Genomic DNA, 13,069 nt, shown 5'->3' with positions numbered 1-13,069 from the left:
ATAAAAATAGCATCAAATACCTTGGCTTTCTCAACATTACAATTTTTTCTTACTGTTGAACAGAAGACCAAATTGCTCCATGTCTCCTTTTTACTCACAATGTATGCAAAATAACTGCAGGCCAACTTTTAGTTTGTTATAGCTCAGTTTGCATCTTGGCCCTTCTAATTTTGTCTCTGCACATGTGTTGAGGTTTTTTGCTTGTTCTCAGTAGATTAACCAATTTTCAATTTCTGTAGACTTCTGCCTCATTTTTGAGGTCAAATGGAAATTCACGATTGAGTCAAGTTGGTCTGCTAGTGCCTTTTGGCTACTCACTCTGAATGAAGCCATCTGACATCAAGTAGAAAGTGAAAGCAAAATGAGCAGTTCACCTAATTCCTAGGAACACTGACACTTCTTTACAATGATGCTGGGTTCAACACATCTTTCATGGGCTGAGCACAAGAGGGCAGGGGCAGAAACACACTAGAACGAATAAGCTAAATAGGTCCTTTTATCTAAAACTAGGTAGGGACAAGCTCTACTTAGTACAATGAGGACTTCAGACTTGAAAGCATCTGTAGCATTTGATATCTGGAAACTAGTTATTGGCACTGTGAGCTTGCAGAGCTTCATGTTGCTGATGAGGCTGTTGTTCAATATTGACACATTGATAAAATGGAGCCTACAGTGTAGTTCAACAAATTCCTTCACCAAACTATTCATCATTGGGGTCACTGACTCCATGTCTTGTCCCAGCAGATACATCACCCTACTGTCTCCAATGAAACCGCAGGCAACCTCTTTTCCTTGTGACATTCTTCTAACCTTATAATTTTCTGATGCTTTTCACACATTTTAGTCTGGCAAGATCCAACTTCAGGACAAGTACATAACAAAAGCCTATAAGAAACGTAACCAACTATTTATGAAAAAATGTCACAGGATTATTTGTTCAAACTTACAAAATACTCTTGTCGTTGAAGTTTTATGCATCTTAAAACAAAAGACTGTCAAGAGACATCCCCAGTTTGGACAGGATTTAGGTAACCATGGACTGAACAGTAAATGATGCATGAGGTGCAGCATTCTCAAGAGGTATACTGTCACTGCTCACAGACTGCCTCTTTTTGTTATACGAGCCTTTCCTTTCCCCTCCTGATCTCTCAACACGTCCGTATCCCTGACAAGAGATACACAGCAGCAGGAACAGGGAGAGGATGTCTGTTCTCGTGAGTGTAAGAACTGCCGTAGCAGCACAGGTGTGCTGCCCATCTTGCTCTCTGAGCCAGCATACTGGACACACCAAGACCCATGAACTCTGGGACCTTCTCATGCTGCTTATTCCACTGGATTTTGGAAACTGCATAAAACTTCCTTTACCACTGCAAAGGCAATGAGAAAATTATGCATCTCTGCCCTATCAGTGAAACTGCCTCTTTTCATGTACATGCCAAAGTAGAAAAACACTAAACAGAGGTAAAAATACACTGGAATTAGCTTTCCTAAAGGAAGCAGAATACTCTTTTTCCACTCTGTTTTGTGTTCTGAGCTGCCCACAGTCCACCCCAACTCTGCCCCCTGGCACTGGGACAGTGTTTCATGCAATTGCTGTTCCTGTGTTACCATCATGCCAATGCCCCACAACCGCTTTTACACCTCAGCAGCTTTAGTGCTAGGGAACGATGAGTGCAAGATACCATCTTGTACCTTTCCTTCACCTCTTCCTCCTCCTGTTTCCTCCTACGCTCCTCCTCTTCTTGCCATTGTCTTTCCTCTTCCTCTCTTCTGATCTGTTCTTCCTGTTCTTGCCTCCTTCTCTCCTCTACTTCCTGCTTCCGCCTGAGTTCCTGCTGCAGCAGGTGCTGGTAGAGGCTGCGAGCCAGGCGGCCACGCCAGTGCTTCTGCAGGGTGACTGCAGAGGCCTTCAGTCGCAGCAGGCTCTTCTTCCAGAAGTATGCTCGGTAGTTCTTTTGGATAACAACAACACTGGCTAGCACCTTTTGATACTTCTTCCTAAAAACAGAACCAGACACTTAATGCGCCATGAAGCAACACACTCTTTGCATTTCCCATGCCCCGGTATATTGACCAATCTTACCATATCCACAGAAAGATGAATTTGGAAAAATGTTGCTCAGAAATGACATGATTCCTGTTCCTCTACTGCCAATACCCATAAATCATGTTCTCCTTACTGTTCTCACTCCTGTATCTACCATGAGTTTGCTTCCATGGGCACCTACTTTTGTGAAGACCCCCAGAGGATAAAGGACAGATATTTGGCACAGGGAAAGAGAAGGTCCACTGGTCCAAAGACTCCTTGCATTGCACATCACACACATTGACTGTGCAATTAGCATAATTACCAAGTGTGGATTTATTATAACAAAAGCATACAAATGGCCTTACTGTATGGTATGAGAACGAAGTCCCATACTGCCCCACCTTTTAAGTGGCCAAAAGCAAATTACTCCAGGAAAAGCAAAAATGGGGCAAAAATAGATCTGTTCACCTTAATCTCATTACTGTTTCTGGGAAAACACAGTGATACTACAATATTGATTGCTGAATGTAACATTGTAACGGGCTTCCATAAACATCTGCTTGCACAACATTTTGCTTAAACAATAATGATATCAAAATCAACTTTGCCATACTTTAAAACCAAAAAAACATGGTAGGGCCCCAAAAGAAGAGAATCATCATTCACTATTTCTGTAGTCCAGCGAAATTCTAGAAAAGTCAGTTCTTGCCTCTGCATTACAGAATATTTTTATCAGGGACCTGAAAAAAAATCACTGGTAGAAGTTTGTACATGATACACAAACTGGGCAGATAACAAAAGGGTTACTATTACACAGTAATCTGGATCAATTTGTAAGCTAGATTCAAGCAAACATTAAACAATTCGAAAGAGCAAACAGAAGGTCTTCTGTTGAAGAACCAAAGGCCAAACACACCTGATGAGGGAGTTAGGAAGTAGCAAGTCAAAAAAGGATTTAGGGGCCAGAGGGATCATCAGGTGAAGGCAAACTCCCAACACAATGCTATGGGAAAAATACTACTGGGATTGTTACACTTGCAAGCAGAAATACTGTGTAGAAGGTGACTGCACTGCTACTTTTATCCGGTGTTCAGTGTTAGCACCTCCATTTCAAAAACAACGTTAGACCCTCAAGTGACTTCTGAGGAAATCCTGGCTTATAGAAACAGAGTGCTTGCCCCATGACCTTAAGAAAGAGAAGGCTAAGGAAAGACTTGATCCCAGTCAAAGTACCCACATTTTTGGGTGGCATTTCTATTTATCCAACAGGGGACATAAGAAGATTTAATTGACCTGAAGCTCAAGTCTATTCAGGCTGGAAATATGAAGACATTTTTTAAAGTAATTGAATATATTTAGACACCTTAATACCTTGCTGTAGGGAAACAATCATTGGTACTATTCAAATCAAAACCTTCTTTACTCCAAACCAGAATTTGCAGATGAAAATTCTATGAGGCTGTTACCCAGGATCTTGGGCCAGCAGGCTACAGTAATCCTGTGAGGTCTTAAGTCTTAGAAAGTACACTGGAAATAGCACAGTGTTCTCACATATCCTTCCCACAGACCTTCTGCAACCCCTTGAGGAAAAGGCACACATCAAAATCCCCTTCCTGGCAATCAAACCCTTTTCAAATGGAAACAGGGACCCATGCTGACAGCTTGCCACCTCCCTGCACATCAGATACATCAGCCTAGTGAAAAAAATCAGGAGAGGGATGCTAATAGCAGTAGTGTGCAGAAGTCACGCTCTTTTCCATAAGTATTAAGTCAAAGGGAGGAAGCAGAGAGAAAAGAGGAGGAAAGGAAAGAGGTGATAAGAAGTGGGAGGTTTTAGATTAATTGCTCCTAGGCTGCAGCCCCCTCACCCCTGCTCCCTCTGTCCTCGCTGTGCCCTGCACACGGGCTGTGAACAGCTGCACACATACCCTCTGCCAAGGCAGAAATAAGTGCATCAAAAAGGGCACTCTGACTTTTACAAAATGCGTCTGCCAGAAACTCTCTGAAGTGCAACATGTGCCAGGACCTGCCCAGCTACAGGCCGCCTCTGCCTGCTAATCTGCCGGGCTGAAGTGCCCCCTCATTCCTCATGACCACAGCCAAGCTTGCAGACACTCTTCAGCTGGAATTGCTGCATGTGGGCCGTGAATTTCACTCCCCTTGTTCAGCCTTCCACTCGCCCTCTTGCGCTGGCCAAAAAAATGCAATCTGCAGCCCATGCCGAGAAACTGGGAGATATCCTGACCATATATCACAAGAGAAGGTGAGGTGGCTGCAAGGTTCCAATGCTGCATTTGGAATTTAGTTAATTATTCTGTCGATGAGCAGTAGTTAGCAGTTATGCCTCCAAGGACTAGAGAACACAGGTCTATGGAATAATTTCCTACTGTCTTTTTCCCCTGAGCAATAAGGTCCTGCAGAATCCAGGGACACAGAACTCAAATTTGTACATGGATCCTGCAAGACTGGGAACTGTTATGCATATTTTAGCTGGTGAAGCTGTTACCTGCAGCTCAGAGTTCCACAGATTAGCTACGAAAAATGGGGTCATTTGAATGGGCTTGATTTTCTTGTCTCACGTTTTAGTGATCAGTCAGAGATACTAGGCGGCAGGGAATGAGAGCAAAGAAAACGTCTTCACTCTTCGGACTGGTCCTCCAGGCTCACAGAACAAGTTCACGAAGGGGCAGAAGCCAGCAAAACCCTTCCTGTGGCGTATGTACCCTCTTCGCCAACCTACTTTGCATGAAAGCAAACGAATTTAAATACATCGTACCTGCAAAACTAACATAAATGGTATCAAGCTTCAGGTGGTGCACACTGGTACGCCTGACCTCTGCCCACTCTGCCCAGACCATTCACCACTTGCCCAGATGAACCCCCTCTTGCTGGACCTTCTCCAACACAGGTGCAGTGCAACTGGAAACTCTTCACGGGGAAAGTTTTCCCATCTCCCTCCCTAGCTCTTTCTTCACTGTCTGCTCTCCTCCCCTGCACAATCCAGTTACCACCAGCTGCTTGTATTTCCACTCTGGCTGCAGAAGTACAGCTTGTTCTTAAGAGACTCAGAAGACCACCATGTGGGATGAGGAATTCAGGTCTGTGGGGACTAGAGGACCACAAGATTTCTAGCCAAGCAGAACACTGTTGCAACACTCTCCATCACAGCCCTGCAGGGCAGCAGCTACCTTCCCAGGAACTCACAAAAGCAGTAATCCACTTTGCCTGAAGTGATGTTTCCCAGAAAAATCAATTTTCCTGTGCTAATCCCTACCCCTCTTTCCAAATGCTAGACTCAAGGTAAAATAGAGCAGTGGCCCTGACACAAAGAACTTGCAATCTGATGTACAAAAAATAGAGCTAGCTCATTTGTCTTCCTAGAGGGAAATAAATAAATGAGTAAGAGCCCCCAAGACCAAGCATGTATTTTACTGATATTCCACGCTGGCGAGGCAGGGTACAACCCTTGCACACATTTCCCAACGCAAAATGAGCTACCTGGTGTAACTAGAGCTCTAAGAAGAGTGCCTGCCAGAACAGCTCTGCTGGCCAGGGATTTCACCTCCTCACACCCCTGACTGACAGGTGTCTGGAGCAGAGACCAGCCAGGAAAGAGCATCTTGCTGGGATTAAGCGTGCATGCCACAGCCATTAAGGAGTCAGCTGTCACACTGACTGAGAGGGGCAGAGGAGGGGTGGCTTGTCTGCAGTTGGTTCTCCCAACCCTCCCCGGTCAGGTGCAAAAGGGAGCGGCAGGAGATTACTGGTGCAAAGCTGGCCAAAAACCAATTCTGGAGAGTTAATTAAAAAGAGAGGGAGATCACGAGGCAAACAGGCAGGGCGAGGAAAGAGGGTGAGCAAAGGCAGAGCTGCAAGTGAGGAAAAAGCAATTCGCAGAGGGGGCAGAAAACAGAGTAGACAGGCACAAGGAAAAGGAGCCTAAGTGCGGCCCAGCCAGGAGAGCCCTGAAGGCGAGGAAAAGGTGTCATCGGAGGCAAGCAATGGCTACGGAGGTCCCCGCCGAAGCCTGCTGAGCAGCGCTGAGGGAGGGTGCAAGCGTGCACAGAATTGAAGAAGAGGTGGCAAAGGTGCAGAAAGGTTTCAGCAGAACTGGTGCCGGCAGGGAGGGCAGATCCTGCAGCGCTCCCTTGGAATACAGGAGGGGAAGAAGGGAGGGATGCGAGGGGACTAGAGAGCAAAGCAGGGGTCGGGGCAACCCAGGCACGCAAGCACAGGGACGGTGGGGCAGCCCCCAGCACTGACCTTGCCATGTAGCCCAAGACGTGGGCCCGGATGACTATAGCTGCTTTCCTCAACTCCTCTTCCCGATCCTTCTCCAGCTTCTGCTCAAGAGCCTCCTTCAGGAAAACCTGACGCCACGGGGAGGAGTTTCAATAAACACAAAGAGAGGAAAGAAGTCAGTCCCCGGGGGCGCCGGGGGATCTCATCCCCGGTGAGCGGGGCGGCGCGGGGGGCGCGGCGGCCGCCGCTGCCGGGGCTCCAGCGCCCGCCGCTGCCGGGGCTCCAGCGCCCGCCCGGCCGCCTCCCCCGGCCGCCCCCGCTCACGGCGGCAGCGGAAAGTTTTGCAGCGACATCAGCCAAACTCTGCGCCCAGCCCCCGCCTCCCTCACTCTGTGGTCAAGACTTAAAAGAGAGCGAGAGGGAGGGAGCGGAGGAAGGAGGGAAAGAGGAGGGAGGCGGAGGAGAGCCTCTGCTTGCGCCTGGGATTAACTCTTTCCCGGCTGACAGCCTTCCCCGCACAACCCAGCACCTCCCTGCAGCAGGCACTGATACCTACTTGGGTGATTAAATATTTTGCAAAGAAACGCCTCCGCATTTCAGGGAAAGGGAGGAACATTTAGGTTTCTAGACTGCAGGAAGCAATCTTAACAGCAATCCTCATAATGGAAGACAGTCGAAAGCTAAAAGCCCTGTCGAGGTGCGGAACTGACTGTACCCCGCTCCACCAGCTCTGGGCAGAAGCTGAAGCCCTCCACCAACCTCCAGAAACTGGGAGGTGGAGGTGCTTCCTTGCTGAAAAGGTTCAGGAAGGAACTGAGCCCCGATGGGAGAGGTCTTCAAGTATTACTTGGAGATTTTTTTGTAATTTAGTAATTACTAATAATTATGTGGAGATTGCACTTCTGGGTCCAGTATTTTCATTCTCAAGCATCTTCCATCACCTGTATTTCAAACCTCTGCTCAGTGCTAAATGCTTTCGTGAGGGATGACGGTGCTATCTTAGAGACAAAAGCACGGAGATACAAGCGAGGTAAGGGCATGTTTACAGGAATTGCGATGATACATCTGAGCTACTTTAAATCCGCATTATGTTAGCGCAGAGTTCAGCAGAAATTGTTGAAATAAATGCTTTGCTTTTTGAGATGGACTGCTGCCTGCATGGAGCTCCCCGGCCCTCCACGGTGGGTGCACTGCTAGCAGTACCCAGCCTAGATTAAAGTTGGCTAAAGTACGTCCATACAGCTGCAGTCACAGCAGCAACTGCCATACGGCCACGCTCGTGTGACCTGCTGCCTGACATTGGCTAAATCACTGCCAGGGCCAGCAGCAGAATGGACTACACTGGGAGAGTGCTGCCCCACCTGTTAACGTACTGCCGTGAACACAAGCTGTGAGCTGACACTCCTCCGTCTGCAGAACTACACTGATCAGTAAAAACTCCTTACAAATTTATTGGATCCATGTGGCTATGCTGAGAGCCCAGGGACATGTTCAGAGATTTGAACAGCCATCTGTCCAGAGTTCTGCACAAACTCCCCCTACCACTTACCTCCCCTTATATCTATGTATACCTTCCCTTCCATCACTGCTTTTAGCCTCATCACTTATTTAGGCTCTTTTTTCCCCTCTGCAATGACCACCATGTACTGAAACCTCTCCCTGAGTTACCACCCATTGCCAGAGGCTTCCCTGGACTCAAATTTCTCCTGGGAAGCCCTTTCCGTTAAGATGGCCTTAAGAAATCAGCTGCTTTGTAATGACTAAGTAACCTTGGGTAGCCTTAAAAGAAGGTTCATTATCAAGGTACTGCCAACCATGAAGCTGGCATCCTTCCCTGCAAGTTGCACATCCACTCCCTCTGTCAACTCAACAATCTTTTAAAAACTTCTTTGAGGCAGGGATTGCGCTTTCCATTACATTCCAGAACCAAGGAGCAATCACCCATTTCAAGAATGCAACCAGCAAAACACTGTCTCAGTCCATTATCTTCATCAAACTGCAAAAATATTCAGTCCATCGGTATCTTGATAGCAAGCATAGACTCTGATGTGCCAGTAAGGAGGGGGAAAAAACCTAACTCTGAGGCATGCAGAGTTCAACAAGACCCAACCCTAATCCTATAGGGTTTTCTATAGATGCTTGAGAGTGAGGGGTCAATCTCAAATAACATAGCAATATCTAGTTATAAGCTATTGGCATTTTGAGGTTTTTTTTTTACTCCTGTAGATGACAAGGAAGAGTAAAATGTATTCAAATCCAGAAATACTTTTGATGCCTTGTGGAAATAATCTGGAAGGTGGCCATTTCTTTGTCATAATTCATAGTCACTTTCTGAAAACAGATCACTTTCATCTGAGGAAGGGATGATTAAACAAAATGTACAAGGTTACTTCTATCATATCTGCCTCTATTAGACACTGGCCAAATTTTAAACCATGGTGCAGCACCACAGTACTCCTCACACAACCTCAGTGCCTGCATGCACCGTCCATGCAACAGCAAACATGTTAAGGTTACATGTAGATCAGCAGACACAAATGTAACCGTGTGTGCACCCATGTGTACATAAGTGGGATCATATGATTCTTGGGGACAACTCTGGGAAAGCAGGAAGTGGGTCACTGGGACCTGGATGCCAAATAGCCTACAGAAACCTCTTACTTCAAACAGGCCCTGCAAAACAGCAGGTCGAAATGTGGAAATGAATGCTTTCAAACAGCAAGGATTACTGCGTTAAACAGCCTTAGGAAATCTGTGTTGTGGCTATAGACAAGTATGGCAGAAGGTCCAGGTGCACTGAGGAAAGGGGCTCAGAAGCTGCTGCTCCATCCCAGCACATCCCCAGTGAAGACAAGGGCACCTTAGCACAAGCTCTTCCATCATCACGCTGCTTGTTTGCATCCAAGCCCTCATCTCCACCATGCCACCGGATAAAACCTGCCTTATATACATTAATACCTCTTATAAACATTAATTTGACAATTGCCAGCACAGCAGCTGCTCTATTCTTAATGAAAAACACAAAGATCATCCTGCCCTTCCTCCCCCATTTCCTTTCCCAAGCTTCACAATCCCCTGCACTAATTCACAGAGTCTTTTCCTTCCTCCTCCAAACAATTGCTAGGGATATAATTATCCTTCCATTCATTTTGCAGGAAGTATTCCCCCTTCTATAAGCTTTGCTCTTCACCCACCCCTTATACTTCTTCCTGGGTTACATCCCCATTGGCCTGTCACACCTTTCAGTAGCTACTGCTGTCTCCATAAGCGAAGGTTAGTTCTCACCTGGTGCTGGGAGTTGCTACCTGGGTACCCAGAGCTGCACCTGTAGCAGCAAAAGTGGCAGGAAAAGCACACAGGGGGCTTCCTCTCCAGCACAATGACTAGGACTCTGTGCCCCTCAGCTGGTAGCTTTACTTCACCCTTACCTGAAAGCCTCTGGAAAAATTAGGGCTCTTCTCTTCATCAACCCAAGTTACCTAGCACCAGCTAAAATACGAATGCAGACAAAGCACTCTGTAATCCAAAACCAAGGCACAACAGCTGGATGCAGGCAGCAGGGGAGGGACTACCAGGAAGCACCACTGCTGTGCACAGCCTCACCTTGGCATCTGCTTACCTAGGGCCAGGGTTTCTGGGGGCACTGTCACAGAGTTGCAAGAGGGGTCTCCAGGGGAGCAATGAAATGGCTTTGCCACCATCTGAGCATGGGAAAAAACATCAAGCAACTCATCTGAAGAATGAAATGGAAAGGCAATGGTGACAGCACCTTGGAGCAGCCAGGGGCTGGCCAGCCGTTCAGCATGGCAGCAAGGATGGAACAGGCCAGGACAGCCTTGGAGTGATCTATTCTTTAGAATAAATAGAACTGCTCCCCTCTACCAGAACACACATCTCTAATCCAGACCATGCCGAATCGAAAATAACTTCTACAACCACACAAGATGGCTCAGCTGCTTCCCAAATCCTTTCAATTTTCTTTCTCAGTCATAAAGAAAGAGATACAAAGACTGCCATTCTTAATAATTTCTTTCTTCCCCCAATATTCAGACCTGACAGCAACCAGCACCTTAGCAGGGAGACTGCTGTTTACCAACATGCCACATACAGCTCTTCAGCCAAGTGCTAGTTTATAGGACAGAACTGTTAAAAAAAAATTACATTAGAGTACATTAAGTGTTTTGGCAAAATACAAACACGTTTTGTGTGCCACAATGTAACACCTATGTTGTTTTTTCCAAAAGAATTTCTTTGTGCAGGTCAAGGAGTGAGTGAAAACTGACAGATGGACTCAGTCCTTCAGGACGCACAACAGGGACTGAAGAGAAAAGGGATCCTATTGCTGCCAGGGGCTCAAAGCAGGCTGGATTTCCTGCTTGTTGTCAGTCTGTTGTAGTTCCTGGACTCCATCTGTATAGCTTATAACCTTTTACACTCTAAAAGGTAAGTATGTGTATGGGAGTTTGGTCCTCACATGCATTTCCCTACTGCCCTTCCTGAAGCCCAGAAATCTTCCATCTCTTGTCATGCTAGGAAGAAAGCTCAAATGCAATGTTTACCAGCTCTAACCACCCCTTCCTAAAGCTTCCCAGGCACAAGCAGCTCTGCAACACACACAGAGTCCATACAGCCTTTAACACTAAAATGCCATGAGACTGGCAGCCACCCAAGAAGCAGTGTGGGTTATCTACAGACAAGAATGACTGAAATGGTTTCTGGTGTGCAGGAACCAGTGAGGATACACCAGATTCCCAAAATCAAAGATGGGGAACACTTCAAATCATAGAGCAGAAATATGGCTAAGTGATAAAACCTTCTTTCCTGAACATCAGTGGAGGCATGTGAAGGAAGGCCTTAGAAACTTCAGGTTAACACATCTTCCCACAGCAATGGCCAGTGGTTCCCTTGGTTGTCACAGAGAGTTCATAGCCTGGACTACCAACTGGGCTACTACCACTCCTCTAAGAAGGGGAGAGAGAGACCTCGCTCTCTAAGAAACATTATAGTCTATCCACTCATTAAGAAATGATTGCTCAAACCAACAAGTATAATTATCTAATCTCCCGGACAAATTAAATGTGAATATTCACTAGAATCACTTCCAGTTCCATTGTGACCCTGGAAATATTCTGAACTACTTTTTTGAAGGCTTAAGGGAAAAAACACAAGAAAAGTTGCTTTGATGGACCCACCATCTGCTCTGGGTAGGGGCTGCATACCAACTATTTAGAAATGCTGTCTGCAGTGGACGCAATCCATCTTGGAATAGTCTTTGAAGAATTTACTGGAGTATGTGGAAAGTTGTGATAAAGACAGTTTCCAACTCCCAGATTTCTATAGCACTACACCTCACAATGCTCACATCTATTTCTCTGTGAAACTGTCTCAAGGCTTGAAAAAATTCATACTGAAATATGCAGCTCCCTCCCCATTAAATAGTACATTTCCAGCTGGATGTCTGGAGAGAAAAAACACAAACCACCACACCCCGCAAAAAAAAAAAAATTCCAGACTATACCAGGCAAGAGAGATGTGTTAAACATTCACCAAAACAGATGCAAAATCTGAATTATGCAAGTGGGGAGAAGTATTTGGATACCTTTCCCTTAGAAATGTATGCTAGCATTTGGGCTAACTGCACAAACCATCAGCTGAGCTTCCACAGCAGAAGGCTGTCACACATCTGGTGATCTAGCTACCTATTCACAGTTTTGATATATACCAAGCAGCAGCTCACTGCCTCTTGCAAGTTTCGGTTAGCCAAGCAGAGCAAAATATCTAGCACAAGAGGCAAGAGTTAAGGGCATACAATGATACCCATGCTTGTTCTCCTTGGATCGTTAAATGGGATCAGACACGACAAAATCAGTCTGGCTTGGTTAACGAGAAGGAGTTTAGACAAAGTCAAAAAGCCTTCTACATCTCTAGGTACATAATATGGGAAATATTTGAGATGCTACAGGTCAGTGGCATAGTCCAGTTTAAAGGATCATCACTACTTTGCCCTTTCTACTGGCTTGAATCTCACCAGACGCAATCGCATCCCCTTGTAGCTGGAACAAATCCATACCCTGCCCCACACTGAAGTACCTTGGTTTTACCCAACTGCCATTCTTTCTTGCTGCTGTCATAGGTCTGAAGAAAGCCTGCACATATAGCTTTGCTGTTGTCTGAGAAGTTTGGCCCCTTCACAAGCATCTTGTACCTAAGAACCAAACAAAATCTCATGAGATTATGTATAACATAATCTGGGACCTCCCTTCTTCGAGTTTGCCTTCCAATTTGGAAATTTCCATCCCCCAGTCTTTATCTGTTCCTACCACACTGGCAATTATTGTTGCAATCCTAGTAATAAAATACAAACTCAACAGCATTTTTCAGAAAACAACAACTGTCTTTCTGAAACATGTGCTTCCATCAGACACAAGTTATTTTGTTCAGTATAGGGGTGGCATTTAATGCTCCAAGAGACAAAGGAAGCAATGTTCAATCGTTCCTTCTAGCCTTAAACTTCAAGAAATCCTTTTGATGCAGCTAATTAAAAGAAATGATCACTCTTTCCAATATTAATCAACTATACTTCCATTAAAATTTGCTTCAGCCTGCCAGATTAAAGGTTTTAAGCATGATATTTTCTTTTTGCATAGTATGACCAGCTGAGTTTCACAGTATCGCACATGCAAATCTGTGGCAAAGCTACAAATTTTTTTTTTTTAAAATGGACCATTTTGCTATTTTTCCATTCTGACTTTTACCCTAAAGACAAGTCCCCAAAAGAACTTCCAAATCAGTGTATGA

At 45.6% G+C, this 13,069-nt stretch overlaps 1 protein-coding gene across 1 annotated transcript in view; it reads right to left on the bottom strand.

Annotated features, from left to right (window-relative positions):
* Nucleotides 1–13,069, bottom strand: part of LOC142057380 (unconventional myosin-X-like) — a 93,768-nt gene that overhangs the window by 28,912 nt on the left and 51,787 nt on the right. The window contains exons 21-23 of the mRNA XM_075093277.1: nucleotides 12,362–12,476; nucleotides 6,293–6,399; nucleotides 1,693–1,998 (exon numbers count right to left, since the gene is read on the bottom strand). Coding sequence (XP_074949378.1) covers nucleotides 1,693–1,998; nucleotides 6,293–6,399; nucleotides 12,362–12,476 — 528 coding nt within the window. The remainder of the gene's footprint in view (nucleotides 1–1,692; nucleotides 1,999–6,292; nucleotides 6,400–12,361; nucleotides 12,477–13,069) is intronic.

This window comes from Phalacrocorax aristotelis, chromosome 5 (assembly GCF_949628215.1).
Source record: "Phalacrocorax aristotelis chromosome 5, bGulAri2.1, whole genome shotgun sequence".
NCBI classification, from domain to species: Eukaryota; Metazoa; Chordata; class Aves; order Suliformes; family Phalacrocoracidae; genus Phalacrocorax; species Phalacrocorax aristotelis.
The sequence above is the reverse complement of the archived record's forward strand: the minus strand, read 5'-3'. Positions and strand labels throughout refer to the sequence as shown.